Consider the following 19,064-nt stretch of genomic DNA (forward strand, 5'->3'; position numbering starts at 1 on the left):
ATGGTAGAAATTAATAGACAACATTCTCAATGCATGACACCTTAACTGCAATCTCATTATTTACCGCTACATGCATCTTTCGCTGGCCGAATCGAGAAACGGCAACGGCGAGCACACGAGACCCCCATCCAACAGCTTCCAAAATTAGCTTTTCTTTTTTGAAAAAAGGGAATTTCCCCGGTTTCATTAAGGAAACCCAAATGTTCTACAGGTTCATTAAACAGGCAGCTGCTAATATTACAGCTGGAAATGAAACCAGACGGAGCTGGGGGGACAAACACAAACACCTGAGAAGGCTTCCGAAATTAGCTATGCAAAGCTACTCGCCCATGCCAGCATCACGCACGGCCGCCGGTGCAAGTTTTATTAAGCCCCCACGTTTCAGCAAACGCACCCTCTGCCGTCAGCTCCAGCTAGCTTGTCCCTCACTGCTCCAAAGTCCAAACCCCTTCTTCTTCCCGGCCCGCGATACACACGGCACGCCACACCCCCTCGTTTCTGTTACGGCCAAAGCCCTTTGCAAGGTTGCTGCTCGTGCTAAAAGAAAATTTCGCGGTGCGCAGCGCTTTCGCTTGCTTGCCGGCCACCGTCCGTAGGTAGCTAGCGGCCACTGCTTTCTGTTGTTGGTCTCTTCCTCCTCCCGGAGAAGGAAAGGAAAAGGTGCCGCGAACTGCCATTTCTGTTGCATGCAGCTTGTCACTAGCGGCACGGACTTCACGCACGAATGCACGATGCAGCCCGCGCCCTTGGTTTGTCCATTGACCGGATTGCCCTTGGCGGCCCACGGATCCAGCGCCGGCGTCGGCGGGTTCTGCGGTGTGTGTGGGGGTACTGCTCAGGGGCAGAGAAGGCAAAGCGCCCCTCCTGGGTTGCTCATTGAACACGGCGGCAACTGACGGCGGAGAGGCCGGACGGAACGGGTATAAATAGGCCGGCGCCCAAGCTACGAGTACTTCAAGAAACAAGGAGAAGCTAGCTATAGCTGGCGATCGGAGTGATCGATCGAATTCGAAGGAACGAGCTCCGAATCGAACAGATTTGGCTTAGGTGCAAGCTTCCTCGAGGTATCACACGCATTTTAATTCCTTGGATTCCTGGACGTGCATGCTGTTCACATGTTCTTACTTGTTTTGATTGATTCTCACGCGTATATATGCGGCTTGTCCGCTAGAAGAGCTAGACGATGGCGGCGGCGATGGCGGCGGCGACGATGGTGACCAGGAGCAAGGGCGGCGCGCTGCTGGCCGGCGGGGACAGGAAGAGCTCGTTCCGCCCGCTGGCCCCCGAGGCCGCCTTCTTCCCCCGCAGGGCGCCGCTGTTCGCCAGCGTCGGCCTCACCACGTCCCTCGGCGCCCCGCCCCCGCCGGCACCGCGCGAGCACGACGCCGTCGTGAAGAAGGCCGCAGATCGGCCCGACAACCGCGACGCAGCGCCGCGCCTCCAGCTTGGCGCCTCGATCGCGGCGGCGGCCGAGGAGGAGGATGTGGCGGCGGTGGCGGCGCCGGATAAGGGGAAGAAGAAGCAGCAGGGGGGGAAGAAGAAGAAGAAGGGGATGATAGTCAGGGTCAAGATCGGCAACCCGCACGTGCGCCGGCTGGTGAGCGGCGCGATCGCGGGCGCCGTGTCGAGGACGTTCGTGGCGCCGCTGGAGACCATCAGGACGCACCTCATGGTGGGCAGCCGCGGCGGCGGCGCAGAGGACTCGGTAGCCGGGGTGTTCCGGTGGATCATGCGCACGGAGGGGTGGCCCGGCCTCTTCCGCGGCAACGACGTCAACGTCCTCCGCGTCGCGCCCAGCAAGGCCATCGAGGCAAGCTCAAATTTCATTCCCTCATTGATGCAAATCTATGCAATGCTCATGGGCTCCGCTCTGATTTGATTCATGCATGCAGCACTTCACTTATGACACGGCCAAGAAGCACTTGACCCCGAAGGCCGGCGAGCCGCCCAAGATCCCCATCCCGACGCCGCTGATCGCCGGAGCCCTCGCCGGAGTCGCCTCAACCCTCTGCACGTACCCCATGGAGCTCGTCAAGACCCGTCTCACCATCCAGGTGACCACACAATTCTCCAGTTCTTCTACTGGCTAGTAGCCATTGCAGCAGTACAATATGGTCACTGACATTGTCTGATGCGGCCATGGCGATGCGCAGAAGGGCGTGTACGAGAACCTGCTGTACGCCTTCATCAAGATCGCGCGGGACGAAGGGCCAGGGGAGCTGTACCGGGGGCTGTCGCCGAGCCTGATGGGGGTGGTTCCCTACGCGGCCACCAACTTCTACGCCTACGAGACGCTGCGGCGGCTCTACCGCGGCGTCACGGGGAAGGCCGAGGTGGGCGGCGTGCCGACGCTGCTGATCGGGTCCGCGGCGGGCGCCATCGCCTGCACGGCCACGTTCCCGCTGGAGGTGGCCAGGAAGCAGATGCAGGTGGGCGCCCTGGGCGGGACGAGGCAGGTGTACAAGAACCTCCTGCACGCGCTCTACTGCATCCTCAGGAAGGAAGGCGCCCGGGGGCTCTACCGCGGGCTCGGACCCAGCTGCATCAAGCTCATGCCCGCCGCTGGCATCTCCTTCATGTGCTATGAGGCTTGCAAGAAGATACTGGTTGACGAGGCAGAAGAGGAAGAAGAAGACAAGGGGGAGGTCGAAGAGGAGAAGGCTGCCGTGAAGGCATCAGCTGACAGTGCTTGCCCAAAGAATTGAACTGTGGTCGACTTCCATGAATGGGACGAAACATGAGGGGATGCAAATTTGAAGTGCCGTGGTGTGGAGCGTCTTGCATCTGAAATCCCCCAAGTTGAACGCCTTAGATTTTCTGCTTTCAATAATGCTCCTGTATGCCATATTCGGAGACGAATTTCCTTTTGGAATCTGCATCTGTGGAAGCAATAATTACCGTTTGCGCAAAAAAACAAAGGAAGCAATAGTTACCAAGGCATGCTATTGCATGCATTTTAGCAGCTTTGATGTAACGCCAAATCTCCGGTGCGCTCGCGGGTGCGTCGTCCGATCTGATCGAGCGGTCTCCCTCCACCTCCTCCTCCCCATCAGGTTCTTCGGTCCCTCCGCCCCAGCCCTCCATGCCTCCCTCCTCCCCCCGAGGTCCGTCCCGAGTGCATGATGACACCGCCGTTGGCCGGGCCTGCCGTGGAGCCCGCGGTTCCTCTTCCTACCGCCGGTAGTCTAGGTGGACAAGGACACACTCGTCAACATGTAAGCTAGCTCAGGTTCTCCTTATTTTGCTTGTTTTTATTTCCATCTCGTGTTAATTTCAGGTTGGTTCATGGGCAGGACGATGTCTCAGGGAACACTTTGGAAGTAGATGAGCGTGGCCACTGCCATCAGAATTTGGCTCCTCGAGACCATGTGGAAAGAGATACAAGGTAGTTAGAATAAAACCCGCATGACAATATCAATGATAAATATCACAGCCAGTATTAATGTATATAGCGTAATGTTTCTCCATTTCCTCTCTTAGAACAAATCGTGAACGGTGAACTTGACATTTCTTTGCAGAGATCACATCAAAAAGAGGGTTGCACTATTAAGGGGCATCTTTAGTGCTTCTAATAGCTAGGTGTAATTATCCAAGTTATTTTGGTTCATGGAACATCCAAATAAAACTCCAAGCTCAGATTGAATTTGTGGTAAGAGAAACAAAGGAGAAAGGATAAAGAAGCCACTAATCATATACGATTCCGTTGGATGTAGTTTCAATGTATGACAATTACTTCGAGTCAAGCAGATGTAGTTTTAATGTTAAGAGTTACTTTCCTTATTTCTTAGATGTAATTGTAAATGCTAAAAGTTATATCTACTCATATAGCTGTCATAACTTTGATATCGTCAGCCGGTCAATTTTGTTTGGAACAAGAGATTTGCTAATGCTCAGTTTTGTTTTTCGAATAACAGGGTCAGAGGGTCCTTTGTTTAGAATCAACCTCTATTTTAAGATGTGCAATGATTATTCTAAAGACAAACAAGTTTTTAAAGATATACAATCGTAAGTACCGATGGCATGGGATCTAACTGGACTACTGGAGTTGCGATACAACATGGTTTTGGAATCGGAGCTGTTACTTTTGGTTTGGATCTAAATTTCTACTTTTGTTGGATCTGAAGTGGTTCATGTAAGCTATACTTAGTTGTAATTCTTGGGGTTTTAGTGTGAAAGTTTTAGTGAGACGGTGATTTTATCTTCTAATCATTGTTGGATGTAATTTTGAATTAACTAGATGTAATTATGGATTATATAAGGATGTAAGTTATTAACCTAACTGCATCCAACAAATTTACATATCTATATGTCCCTGTGAATTTTTATCCTAGTTGCTTGAAAGTGCTTATGCACTTTTTGCTCTCGTCGCGCGCGCACGGTTCCGTGCCGCTCGTTTTCTCCTGGCGACATGCAGCCGTCCGATGGATTTAGGACAAAATCCATCTGGTCCACCCTTCACGTCGCCCCGAGGTGGCCCCACCTGTCCCTGAGCTATCCCCTCCTTTTCCCCTCCTCATTTCTCCCCAAATCTCTCTGCTTCCCTCGTCTTCTCTTCTCTCCGGCGATTTTTCTCTGCGGTGTGGTTTTCGGCGGGCGGGTTGACGGAGAACGAAGAATAGGGGCGTGAGGGGGCAGGGAGTGTGGTCGACGAGGAGCCCCAGCTCGCTATCTATTTCTCGCCGTGCCGTCGAACACCCCCACGGCTAGCCGCAGGGTTTGCTGGTGGACGGCGAGGCCGGGGGCATCTGCATGTCGGGGGGCGCATTGACCCAGTGTTCGCGGTCAGGGATCCGCTGTTAATTCGAGCGCGGTCTTCACATCCACGACGCCTGGGCGGAACGAGCTCGACAGGCGCATTTAGCTCATCGTTTTGACCCTGCTTTCGGTTAGTTCTCTCGTCCTTTTGCTCCCACGCGCATCTACGCTTGAGTTGTTGATTTCGCAGCATTAGCAGGGCTGTGTAAGTGATGTTGTCGATTTTGCGGCTGTACGTAATCATGCCGTCGTTCCCGCTGCGTTTTTGCCCCCCGTGCTACTGCATGTGTTCGTGTTTGAGTTTTCACCAATCCCCTGTGTGTTTGCCCATTGATTCGCTGATGCTTGGGTTTAGTCATGGGTTTAGATGTTGAGGCCCGCCGCTGTATGTATCTGCTTTAATAGTCATATATGTTGGTAAGAAATTTTTAGTTCCCATGGTTTGTAGTTGCATTCAAGGGGTGGTTAAGCAATTCTACCTGAATGTTTTGCTTGCAACTTACTGCGTCCAGCGTAGGATTAGGACTTGCTTTCTCTGGTTATTCTGTTAAGCTTTTTTTTTTGTATATTAGGACTAGTGTGTTTAGTTCATGGCAGGAGGGGTTGACTGATGAATGATTTCAGTGATTCTAAAAGTTGCTTTTCTGCTCGGGACTAGTGTTCCCCAATTTTTGATAGGTTCAATGATTACAGAGCTCCTAACAAGTTGCTTTTCCTGGGTGTCAGGCTGGTTTTGCCCTGAGAGTTGATTAGTTGTAATATTTTGTCTCTCCTTTTGAAGACCTCAAACTCGTGCTGGGAGAACATACTTTGTAGTCTGTGGTTTCGTTAATGAAGCCGAGAGCAGTGATGCTACCCCTTAATAATAAAAAAATACAGTTGTTGTGTGCAACCCTCCGTGGCAAAATGGATACCAACTTGTGTTTGGTTTATAGGGGATCGGCCTCAATTTTGATTCGGCATGTGACAATTCGGTTCTACTCCCTCCGATCCATAATAAGTGGGAGTATGTTATAGGTAACATTGCCATGTGCCAATTCGGTTCTATGTTATAGGCATGTTATAGCTAACATTTTCCCTCCGAAGCAACTGCGCTGAATTAGGAGTTGTTGTACCAAATTAGGCCAAATTAATGTCAATCAATTCCCCTTAGTCCTTCCCTAAACTTCTGGGCTAAACTTTTGGTGGACCATGAGTTGTTAGACTAAGTGTGTAATTAGTTGCTTTTCGGTCACTCGACTATTCTAGTAAAAGCTGCACCATATCCTAATTTTTGAACTACGAGTTGCTACTCTAGCTACCTCTTTTTTTTCAAGATTTTGCTTTAAGATAGGTACTCCCTCCGTCCAACAAAAGATGTCTCAAGTTTGTAAAAATTTGAATGGATCTATACATGACTTAGTGTATAGATGCATTCAAATTTGATCAAAGTTGAGACATCCTTTATTAGACGGAGGGAGTAAGAATAAGGACTAGAAACTGCATTATGTAGTCAATTTTATGAAGCAGCTTCTTTAATCCTTATGCATTCAGATTTTGCTTTTTAAGGGTTCTTGTGATAATTAGTTGCTCCCCACTCACATCTTTTTGGATAAGCTTGCTTACTATCCAATTTTTTCAAGTCGTAGTTGCTGGACTAGCTAAGCTGTTTTGCTTTTGTGTATAACTTGCTTTTCTCACATGTAACATTTGACTAGATATTGCATTATATAGCCAAATTTTTGAATAGTTGACAATTAGGTCAAGCAGTTTTTTGCTTCACTTAGTATTAAGTTTCTGCTTTTTTATGCTTTGGTAATAATAAGGTGTTTGCCTGAGGCACTCACATATTTTCAGATAAAAGTTGCTTACTATCGAATTTTTGAACTAGTAGTTCCTGGACTAGCTACGCTTTTTTGCTTTTGTGTATAACTTGCTTTTCTCACATGTGAAATTGACTTGATATTGCATTATGCCAAAAAAATAGAATAGGGGATAATTAGCTGGAAACAGTTTTCGTTTCTTTGAGTATTGAGTTCCTTCCTTTTTATGCTTCTGTAATAATAAGTTTCTTCCCTGGGAAACTCACATTTTTTTGAATAAAAGTTGCTTACTATCCAATTGCTGGACTAGCTATGTGTTTTGCTTTTGTGTATAACTTGATTTTCTCACATGTGACACTTGACTAGAAATAGCATTATACAGCCAATTGGTTTACTAGTGGATAATTAGTTGGGAGCATTTTTTTTGCTTTACTGAGTATTCAGTTTCTCCCCTTCTATGTTTTTGCAATAATTAGTTGCTTCCTTGAGGATACTCATATTTTTTTTTGAACTATTAGTTGCAGGACTAGTAGTTGCTTGATACAATAGATGTTGCAAACCCTTCTTCAATGGCAGCAGCAACATTGAGATCAGTAGTCGAATTCATCCATCTGCATCGTAATAGGAATAAAGTTAATATTAAATTGTCCAAAATTCAGAACTGAGCATCTTCTTCTTTTTATATCTAGACAATTTCACGGTTTCTACTTTTGTTATTGTAAGATCAGGGGGGGTGAACTTTTGTTGTTCTTGCACAAGTTCTGTCGGCTGCAGAGGCGATGTGTACTGCAAATGGAAGGAAGAGGATGTACTGCGAATGGAAGGAAGAGGAAGCAAGATTGACTACTAGGATTAATCCATCACTCTTTTCCCCGCAAGCCAAGAACAAAGAAATTGTGTAAATATGGCTTAGAACCAAACATCTTTCTATTGTTTTTGTTTTGTGCGAGCTAGTTTTAATGGCTCGCTAGTTTCAAAAGTGGGAGGCACAATGACTGGAAGCATGTCTCTCCACACAAAGCATTTTGTGTAAATATAGTTTCTGAAGTGGGAAGGTACAACGAATATGTCAAGTACAATACAAGCATCAGTTTTGATGGGGGCTTCCAAAACTTGGTTGTTGCTTTTGTTTGTTTGTAGTTAACTGGTTTTGAGCAGCATTATTTTGATTTGCCTATATGTTAGGTTCGTTGCATAGGAAACAAAAAAATTTCCTACGAGAAATGCGGAAGAAAACCCAAGAATATATATACTAGATGTATGTAACGAGAGGGATCATGAACACCATACCCTCGTAGACCGCTAAGCGTTACGATCACGAGATCGTTGTTGGTGTAGTGGAACTTTCAATGAGATCAATCTCAGTGCCGAACGGACAGCACCTCCTTGGTATCCACACGTTCAGCTTCACGTTGTCTCCTCCTTCCTCGATCCAGCAAGCGAGAGGGAGAGGTAGACGAGATCCCGGCAGCACGACGGCGTGGTGACTATGGTGAATATTCTCACGGGCAGGGCTACGCCGTGCGCGTGAGAAGAGGAGGAGAGGAGGGCTCAGGGGAGAGAGATCCAACTGAAAGCTTGGGGTTGTCTCTCTCGCTTGCCCCCCCTTCTATTTATATAGGGGTAGAGGAGGCGTGGCCGGCCAGGACTATCCCGTGGCCAGGACTCTCATGCGGCCAGGACTCTCCCGCGGCCAGGACTCTCCTCCTGGCCGCATGGGCCCTGTGGGCTAGCCCCTCGGCCCATTAAGGGCAAGGTGCTCCCTCACAGGCCCATTTAGCCCAGGGATAGGTGGGCCTCAAGGTGGAACCCTCCGGATCCCTCCGGAACCTTCTAGAAGCTTCCCGGTCAAAACCGGGAAATATTCCAAACTTTCCAGAACCCTGAAAACAACTTTCCATATATAAATCTTTATCTCCGGAACATTCCGGAGCTCCTCGTTGCGTCTAGGATCCCATCCAAGACTCCGAATCATAATTCGATATCATCATCATTTATCTCATCTAACCCAAGCAACATGAAACGTTAAGTGTGTGACCCTACGGGTTCGAGAACATGTGGACATGATCAAATATCAATAACCAATAGCGGGACCTGGATGTCCATAATAGTTCCCACATATTCCACGAAGATCTCATCGGTTGAACCACTATGTCGAGGATTCAATTAATCCAGTATCCAATTCTCTTTGTCTCGCGATATATTACTTGCCCGAGATTTGATCGTCGGTATCGCCATACCTAGTTTAATCTCGTTACCGGCAAGTTCTCTTTACTCGTTCCGTAATATAATACCCCCGCAACTAAACACATTAGTCGGATGCTTGCAAGCTCATTAGGATCCGATCGTAGAAATTTATTTTTCTTGTTACGATGATTCTCCACTTCATTCTGAAATTCCTTGAATTTTTCAAATGTCTCAGACTTGTTTTTCATTAAGCAAATATACCCATATCTACTCAAGTCATCTGTGAAGGTTAGGAAGTAACGATATCCACCGCACGTTGTAACACTCATTGGTCCGCACACATCAGTATGTATGATCTCCAACAAGTCACTGGCCCGTTCCATTATGCCTGAAAACGGGGTTCTAGTCATCTTACCCATGAGGCATGGTTCACATGTATCAAATGATTCAAGTAGTCCATCAGAATGGAGTTTCTTCATGCGTTTTATACCAATATGACCTAGACGGCAGTGCCACAAATATGTTGAACTATCATTATCCACTTTGCACCTTTTGGCATTAACATTATGAATATGTGTGTCACTACTATCGAGACTTAATAGAAATAAACCATTCACAAGTGGTGCATGACCATAAAAGATATTACTCATATAAATCGAACAACCATTATTCTCTGATTTAAATGAATAACCGTCTTGCATTAAACAAGATCCTGATATAATGTTCATGCTCAACGCAGGCACCAAATAACAATTACTAAGGTTTAAAACTAATCCCGAAGATAAATGTAGAGGGAGCGTGCCGACGGCGATCACATCAACTTTTGATCCATTCCCGACGCGCATAGTCACCTCATCTCTTGCTAGTCTTCGTTTATTCTGTAGCTCCTGTTTCGAGTTACAAATGTGAGCAACTGAACCAGTATCAAATACCCAGGTGCTACTACGAGTACTAGTAAGGTACACATCAATAACATGTATATCAAATATACCTTTGACGTTGCCAGCCTTCTTATCTGCCAAGTACTTGGGGCAGTTACGCTTCCAGTGGCCAGTCCCCTTGCAGTAGAAGCACTCAGTATCCGGCTTAGGTCCAGATTTGGGCTTCTTCGCGGGAGTGGCAACAGTTTTGCCACCCTTTTTGAAATTTCCCTTCTTACCCTTTGCCTTCTTGAAACTGGTGGTCTTATTGACCATCAACACTTGATGCTCCTTTTTGATTTCCACCTCCGCGGTTTTTAACATCGCGAGGAGCTGAGGAAGTGTCCTATCCATCCCTTGCATATTGTAGTTCACCACAAAACTTTTATAGCTAGGTGGTAGTGACTGAAGAACCCGGTCAATGCCTAATTCATTAGGAATCTCAATTCCCAGTTGTCTCAGGCGGTCGGCGTACCCAGACATTCTGAGCACGTGCTCGCTAACGGAGCTGTTCTCCTCCATCTTGCAGTTAAAGAACCTTTCGGAGGCATCATACCTCTCCGCACGGGTTTGGGTCTGAAATAAAGTATTCAGTTCCCCAATCATACCATATGCCGAGTGGTGCTCAAAACGCTTTTGGAGCTCAGGTTCCATACCAAGCAAGAGGCCGCACCTAACTACATTGTGGTCCTCAGATTGAGTCAGCCAAACGTTCCTAACGTCAGCAGACTCAGTTGCTGCGGGTTCTGCACCAAGCGCTGCATCAAAAACATAAGCCTTTTTGGCAGCTTCGAGGATAATCCTCACATTCCGGAACCAGTCCGTAAAGTTACTTTCATTGGACTTCAGTTTATCTTTCTCTAGGAGAGTATTCATATTGAACGTAGTACGAGCCATTGATCTACAGCATATTTGCAAAGGCAATTAGACTAAGTTCATGATAATAAGTTCAAGCTAATCAAATTACTAATGAACTCCCACTAAAAACAACATCCCTCGGGTTGTTTAGTGACACATGATCCAAATCCACTACACCAAGTCCGATCATCACGTGAGATGGAGTAGCTTCAATGGTAAACATCAGCATGTTGATCACATCATTCATATGACTCATGTTTAACCTTTCGGTTCCTTGTGTTCCGAGGCCATGTCTGTACATGCTAGGCTCGTCAAGTTAACCAAAGTATTCCTGCATGTGTAAAACTGGCTTACACCCGTTGTATGCGAACGTAGAGTTTATAACACCCGATCATCACGTGGTGCTTCAAAACGACGAACTTTTGCAACGGTGCATACTAAGGGAGAACACATTATTATCTTGATATTAACAATGAGGGATCATCTTATAATGCTACCGTCAACTAAGCAAAATAAGATGCATAAAAGGGATAAACATCACATGCATAAATAATGTGACATGATATGGCCTTCTCTTCGTGTGCCTTTGATCTCCATCTCCAAAGCACGGGCACGATCTCCATCATCACCAGCATGGCGCCTAGGTCCTCGGGCGTCATGTATAGTTGCCTCCACCAACTATTGCTACTACGACTATTGCTACTACTAGCGATAAAGTAAAGCAATTACATGGCGATTAAATCATTGATACGAAGGTCATACAATAATTAATGAGACAACCATACGACTCCTGCCGGTTGCCAAACTCATCGACATGCAAGTCGTGAAATATTACAAAACATGATCATCTCATACATCAAATATATTATATCATATCTTGGCCATACCACATCACATGCCCCTGCAAAAACAAGTTAGACGCTTCTACTTTGTTGTTGCATGTTTTACGTGGCTTTAGGGGCTGCACTAAAAGAACCGTTCTTACTTACGCAAAAGCCACAACGGTGATATACAAATTGCTTATTAACCATATAGGCCTCCCATTGCAAATCAGATTTCAACTATAGTGGGAGAGACAGACACCCGCCAGCCGCCTTATGCAATACAAGTTGCATGTTAATTGCGGAACCGGTCTCTTGTGCGAAGACAAGTAAGGTTGGTCCGAGCCGCTTCATCCCACTATCCCGCAAAATCCGATAGTGCACAAAGGAGGTAGCAATATGAACATCAACGCCCACAACTAAATTGTGTTCTACTCGTACAAAACATCTACGCATAGATCTAGCTCTGATACCACTGTTAGGTTCGTTGCATAGGAAACAAAAAAATTTCCTACGAGAAGTGCGGAAGAAAACCCAAGAATATATATACTAGATGTATGTAACGAGAGGGATCATGAACACCATACCCTCGTAGACCGCTAAGCGTTACGATCACGAGATCGTTGTTGGTGTAGTGGAACTTTCAATGAGATCAATCTCAGTGCCGAACGGACAGCACCTCCTTGGTATCCACACGTTCAGCTTCACGTTGTCTCCTCCTTCCTCGATCCAGCAAGCGAGAGGGAGAGGTAGACGAGATCCCGGCAGCACGACGGCGTGGTGACTATGGTGAATATTCTCACGGGCAGGGCTACGCCGTGCGCGTGAGAAGAGGAGGAGAGGAGGGCTCAGGGGAGAGAGATCCAACTGAAAGCTTGGGGTTGTCTCTCTCCCTTGCCCCCCCTTCTATTTATATAGGGGTAGAGGAGGCGTGGCCGGCCAGGACTATCCCATTAAGGCCAGGGTGCTCCCTCACAGGCCCATTTAGCCCAGGGATAGGTGGGCCTCAAGGTGGAACCCTCCGGATCCCTCCGGAACCTTCTAGAAGTTTCCCGGTCAAAACCGGGAAATATTCCAAACTTTCCAGAACCCTGAAAACAACTTTCCATATATAAATCTTTATCTCCGGAACATTCCGGAGCTCCTCGTTGCGTCTAGGATCCCATCCAAGACTCCGAATCATAATTCGATATCATCATCATTTATCTCATCTAACCCAAGCAACATGAAACGTTAAGTGTGTGACCCTACGGGTTCGAGAACATGTGGACATGATCAAATATCAATAACCAATAGCGGGACCTGGATGTCCATAATAGTTCCCACATATTCCACGAAGATCTCATCCGTTGAACCACTATGTCGAGGATTCAATTAATCCAGTATCCAATTCTCTTTGTCTCGCGATATATTACTTGCCCGAGATTTGATCGTCGGTATCGCCATACCTAGTTTAATCTCGTTACCGGCAAGTTCTCTTTACTCATTCCGTAATATAATACCCCCGCAACTAAACACATTAGTCGCAAGTTCTCTTGGATCAAAGTTGCTACCAAGTAGGAACCAGGACGGTAGAAAGTGCTTTTGGGGACAGAAAGCATAATTCAGTTGTTGGGGAAGAAGATGGGATCGGGACTGGTAGACCGGTAGAGAAAGGTGGGGGATCAGGCGAATATTCCATTTGGCTTTTGGCTCTCTTTTTTGTGTCCGCCTTACTTTTTTGCTCGGAGAAGGGGCAACTCTCTCATAGACTGTCCCGGCAGTGAAAAACCTGGAGCGGGGAGGACGGAGAAACGTGGGATCTGGAGGCAGACCCGTGCTTTCCTTTTTTAGGCAGCGCGGATATGACTTACCATATTTGGGTGTGCGCCGAGGGCACCATAAAAGTGCATGAGCACTCCCTAGTCCTGTCCAATTTTTATTGTTGTACTACGTAATAGTCGCAGCAGCTTGTAGAGGGGGCAGGTGTAGTCCGTGAACTTGTGTATTTCCGTTTTAAGTAATGGAAAGGGGGAAACCCCATGTGGAAAAAAAACTTGTAGAGGGAGCGACATACAGAATGTGGAGACATACAACATACGAAAGAATTAATGCGAACAAGTCAAAAGTGTGGCCGCGCGGATGCATCACTTCGTTTTGGAAAATGCAGCCACGAGCTTTCTGTTTGGGGACTGTCGGAGAACACCCGGTAGGACTAGGGAGTGCCCGCGCGCTTCCTAGATGTCCCCATAGAAAAATTAAGCAATCCATACAGCCGACTGATTATCACACAATTGCAAAATCATCATCAATAGTTAAAAGGCAGGACCGCAGGAAGAAAACATACATCTATCATCAAATCAATCAATCAATGCAAGCACGACGTGGCGGTTCGCCTCCCTGGCGTGGACGCGCGCCTCGCCCCACGCAGCAGCCGGGCGTCACCGAGGGCTGGGCATGGAACTGCGCGTGCCGCTCCAAGTGCAAGTCGCAAAGGTCGTTGTCTTGTACTTCGGCGGACAACATCATATCCGCTGGAACGACACGCCGGCAAATCTACAAGCGGCGGCAGCTAGTCGGCGGCCCTCTTGCGCAACTGCAGAAACTTTGGCGGAGCGGGTAGACGAAGGCCAGTGACGGAGCACCGCGTGAAGCACTCGACACAGCGGAGAGAGCAGTTTTTTCCTCGGGCACCGGGCAAGAGTCGTAGCAAAACGGAGCACCTCAAGCCTCGTTTAAGCACCCGACTTAGCTGAAGTGGCAAAATAAACCGTTTTTTTCTTCTTAGAGCATCTTCAATGCAAGGTGCTTAGGGAGGTGCTTGCACAAAATAAACCAGTTTTTGTTTAAGCACTGGTGCTTGTGTTCTATAGGACAGGTGCTTAATTAGGCACCTCTAGTATAGAAATAAGCACTGGTGCTTGAGAATAAACCGGTTTAATTTTGTAGCACTACCTTAAGCACCTTGCATTGAAGGTGCTCTTAAGCACTGCCCTTAAGCACTGCCCTTAAGACTAGGGTGGTCACGTGCCCCCAATAGCTCAATCCTTGGTTGATAATAATTACAGTACATCCAATTATCCAATGCCATGCATTCTCAAACCTACAGCACATGAAATTTCCATTATGCAACGTCCCACGCAATCTCAAACCTATAGCACAGGAAAGGCACTCGAAATCAACTTTGGCAACCAGCAGAAAAAACCTGAATTTAACCTTAATAATTAAGCCCGCCGGCAGTACCATGCTATGCAAATCACATTCATTAAATGATTTTCAGATAATATAAATATACTGCCTCAGTACACAGCCAGATCAACCAATGCTATTTCAACAGTACCAATAAGTACAGCTGTATCCAAAAGTACAAAAATGCCTTCGATAAAATAAAAACTATCCATAAATAGATTTTGCAAGCATGGCCACCAATGAATGAACCATAAACCGAGGAAACTCACCGAGCTCGAGTCTCCTAGCAATTAATGACAGGAACAGGTGTAAACCAAACTTCATCTTGGTAACCCCTCAAAATTGCCTCTTGAAGTAACAAAATGGAACTCAATAATCCATGAACAAATAGTACTTCATAGAAATAACAGTAATCAAACATGCCAAAACACAGTTAAAATTGTTTTCTAACTGCAGTTGGTCCCTCAGAATTCCTGTTACAAAATACACCAAATGTTATTTCAGCGATAGTGCCACCCACTGGCAATTTCTCATCTATTATCTACACCTAATACTGGCAGTATTTCTTGTCATTCGCAGACTGCTATTTTGGACCTGGAACGGGAGTAGCTTTTGATGTTGCGTTGCTAGTTTTCGTAGATTATGTTCTGCAGTACCTCCCACCAAGTTTGCACTTTATTGTGAGTATCGTCAATGGTCTCTTCTGTATCACCCTCATCTTGAGAAGCATCTGGAGCAGCAGCTGGATTGCCTTCATAATCTTCAGCATCATCCTCCTCCAAGGAAGATGACTCAGTCTTTGCTTCTTCCTCAGGAGAATCCACTGTTTGCACCGACTTTGCATCCACTTCTGTATTTGAGTTGACCTTTTCAGTATCAGAGTCATTCTTAGAAGCATCTGTTACGCCAGTCGAGTCGGTCTTCTCTTCGGCATGGGACTCCACTGCTTGAGCTTCATCTATTTCAGTCTTTGTGTCCATTTCCTTATTCTTGTTATGCTTCAGATCTTTTACCAAATCCCTAAGTTTCTCATAGTTAGTCTTAATAATAATTGCTCTGGCAGAAATACTTCCAGCTACTGAGGCTACATCCTTAAAGACAGCTACAATTCTCTTCGCAAGTTTCACCCTGTCCTCAGCACTCTGCACATGTGAAGCAGTTAAACATGTACTTAGTTACATTACATGCATGCGAAACAAGAAACTAAAAACCATGCAGTAATCAGGTTGCAAGGAAACAATGATCATTACATCTGTCGCAAGCTTCACCTTCTCCTCAGCACTCTGCACATGTGAAGCAGTTAAACATGTAATTAGTTACATGCATATCAAACAACAAACTAGAAACCAAGGAGTAATCAGGTTGCATGGAAACAATGATCATTACCTGTGCAAGGTCAGTTATAACTGCTGATGTAGTTCTCTTAGACTTCGAAGGCCTATCTGTTTCCTTGAACTCTGAGGAACCGCTCATTGGATCTGCCATGGGAGGGCTTCCGGAGGGCTTAACCTTACTAGGACTTCCACTAGGTTTGAACTTCTTTAGACTTCCAGCTCCAGCAGCTCTGTACTTATGAGGACTTTCCATGGCCTTCGAGTTAGAGAGGTCGTACTTGGGCTTGTCCTTGGTGGGGCTGCACTTGGGCTTGATCTTAGGGCTGCCCTTGGGCTTCGTCTTAGGGATGCCCTTGGGCTTGCCCTTGGTCGGGCTGTCCTTCAGAGTGCTCTCCTTGCGCTTTGATTTAGAATGGACATCCTTAAGCTCTGCTACCTGCAAGAATAAAGGATTAAATTCCTGAATCCCAAAGCCCATAAGCAAGCATTTCTGGGTCATGCACCTAAGTAGCTTGGAATGAATAACATGGCACATGTATGACCAAACAGAACAAAAAAGTCATTAATAATTGAAAAAAACAAAACCAGGAGAGGAATCAGGCATCAATACCAGCACAGATAACAAACGTCCCTAATAAACATACTTGTATAGCAAAGCATCATTCAGTTCCTCATGGTCACAGAGGAAATGCAGCCCACCTATGTCCCTCCATTGAGACAATAGATCATAGAATCGTGTAGATAGAGATAACCCCAATTGACACAAAGAGAGAGATGATCTGATGATTAGAATAGGCAACTTCAAAATAGGTTCAGAGACACAGTTCATTCACGTACAAAGCTTGTTTTACTCAGGGACAACACCCCAACAGGATTATTCAAATTACAGCAGAGCACACATACAAGGAAGGAGCAGCATCAATGCAGAGCTATTTGTATCTACCTCCAATCATCTTTTTGGCAGGTGTACCTACATCTAGTCCATCCCATCATATATTTAAGAATCCATATTTTACAAATCATAATAAAGTGTATCATAGTACTATGAAGAACAAGACCTAGACATACCAACATGCGACATATTTATTTTCATTTTTTTCCATTGATTTATGCTGATAATTGACACACTAAACAATCATATGATCATTATCACAACACATCAACCGTTCTAAACCTATCTTTCTGCATGTAAGCTGAAACGCCATTGAAGATAGGATTTTAAACAAGATGAAACGGACAGCACCGATATGAGACCCTAGCAAAATCGAAACATGAACAGCTAGGATCCCGTCGAATCGTTACCAACACGAAACATTGCAACAGAATCATCAATACCAATAGAAACCCTAAACAGAAAACTACCAACCTGGAATAATCCGGTTGCATGAGATAAAAGGTCATTACCTCATTATCAGGAACTACTGATGACAAGCTCTTATCTTCATCGAGGGGGCAGCCCTTGGGCTTCACCTCGGTGCTCTTCTTGGGCTTGGTTTTGGTGGGGCTTCCGTGTGCTTTGGACTCGGTCTGAATACTCTTTGCACCAATTTCTGAAGCTTCTGTTATGCATCCTTGTACTTTCACTGTGATAAGCACTTGAAAGAATAACGAGGACATTACATTCAATATTACTAAATTCTAAAAGCAAGTATTTCTCCATCATATACAACATATCTAGTTCATCCTACCATGTCTTTAAAAACCCAAATTTCACAAATCATGATAAGTGTATCATAATACTATACTATAAAAAACTAGACCTAAACATACCAACAAGCGACATACATGTTTTCCTTTCTTTTTGTCCATTGATCTGTGATGAGAATTCACAAATTAAACAATCACATCACCATTATCACAACACACCAGCTAGAAACCATTTTAAGCCAATCGTTCTGCATGTAAGCTCTAACGCCATTGAAGATCTCACACAGTAAACACATCCTCTCAAAAGAACTGGATGAAACCGACCTACAACAGCACCAATATGAGACCCTAGCAAAGTCAATACATGAACAGCTGGGATTCCGTCGGATCATTACCAACACGAAACATTGCAACAGAATCATCAATACCAATATAAAACCCTACATCATCAAATCCAAACAGAAAATACCAACCTTGAATAATCTGGTTGCATGAGATAAAAGGTTATTACCTCAGCATCAAGAACTAATGATGGCAAGCTCTTATCAGCGTCGAGGGGGCAGCCCTTGCGCTTCACCTCAGTACTCTTTTTGGTCTTGGTCTTGGTCTTGGTCTTGGTGGGGCTGCCACGACTCTTTGGAGCTTGAATTTTTGAAGCATCCTTGATGCGTGCACGAACTTTCTCTTTTATGTTATCCATGATATTAAGTACCTGAAAGAATAACAGAGATATTAAAATCAAGATTGCCACATTCCACGAACAAGCATTTCTCCATCATATATCAAGTGCTCGAATTGAATAATACATCGTATGGGAGTTGGCTTACAACTTTACATGTATAGTACATTAGCAGGACAAATAAGACACGAGGTACCATGAGTGCAAGCACAGGTAAGCAAAGGCCCAAATATAACTCACTCAAATCCTCCCTATCACACAAAGTAGAAGAATGCCATAAATGTTCCTCAACTGAGAATGAAGGGAAAATAAATACTCCCTCCGTCCCATAATTCTTGTCGCTGTTTTAGTATTGAACTAAAACAGCGACAAGAATTATGGAACGGAGGGAGTATGTCTTAGCATATTATGGACAGAGATAGAGATATCCCCCAATTGTCACAAAAAATCAGAGCTCTGCTTTTCCATAATAAACTTGTTTTACACGGAGGCAACACCACACAAGAGTAATCTGACTAAAGCAGACCAGAGATGCACAAGGAGTCAAAGAGGCATAAATGCATTGCTAACGGTGCTAATTGTATCTGCATAAAATCCAATGTACCATGTCCTTAAAAAGAAGGTGGCAAATCACCAGATTTTGTAAATAGAAAGGAAACCATTGATTTACACGGATGATTTGAGCACAAACAACCATGAAACATTCTAAACCTATCTTTGAACGCCCTTAAGCAGTTCAGCTTAGCGGATTGTAACCAAAGATCTGTCCATCATCCTCTAATCAAGAGGATGGGATGAAACCCTTCAAATCACAAACAGAAAACGGTCGCTCGAACCAGCAAACATCACGTACGGTTGCTCGATTTATCATAACTAATCCCTAATACCAAATC

General features: G+C 45.5%; 2 protein-coding genes across 2 annotated transcripts; one reads left to right on the plus strand and one right to left on the minus strand.

The window, feature by feature from the left end:
* Positions 1-912: 912 nt before the first annotated feature.
* LOC100831135 (adenine nucleotide transporter BT1, chloroplastic/amyloplastic/mitochondrial) lies at positions 913-2,901 on the plus strand. Its single transcript, XM_014900657.2, has 4 exons — positions 913-1,064; positions 1,172-1,810; positions 1,893-2,054; positions 2,154-2,901. The coding sequence occupies exons 2-4, from the start codon at positions 1,184-1,186 to the stop codon at positions 2,703-2,705; spliced, it is 1,341 nt and encodes a 446-aa protein (XP_014756143.1). The 5' UTR covers positions 913-1,064; positions 1,172-1,183; the 3' UTR covers positions 2,706-2,901.
* Positions 2,902-14,955: 12,054 nt separating this feature from the next.
* Positions 14,956-18,370, minus strand: LOC112271527 (protein starmaker-like). Its single transcript, XM_024460770.1, has 7 exons — positions 18,320-18,370; positions 18,004-18,204; positions 17,631-17,658; positions 17,250-17,440; positions 15,898-16,281; positions 15,762-15,794; positions 14,956-15,653 (listed from the first exon to the last, which is right to left on the minus strand). Exons 1-7 carry the CDS (start codon positions 18,368-18,370, stop codon positions 15,138-15,140), a joined length of 1,404 nt encoding a protein of 467 aa, XP_024316538.1. The 3' UTR covers positions 14,956-15,137.
* Positions 18,371-19,064: the final 694 nt, after the last annotated feature.

The sequence above is a fragment of the Brachypodium distachyon genome, chromosome 3 (genome assembly GCF_000005505.3).
Source record: "Brachypodium distachyon strain Bd21 chromosome 3, Brachypodium_distachyon_v3.0, whole genome shotgun sequence".
Taxonomy (NCBI): domain Eukaryota; kingdom Viridiplantae; phylum Streptophyta; class Magnoliopsida; order Poales; family Poaceae; genus Brachypodium; species Brachypodium distachyon.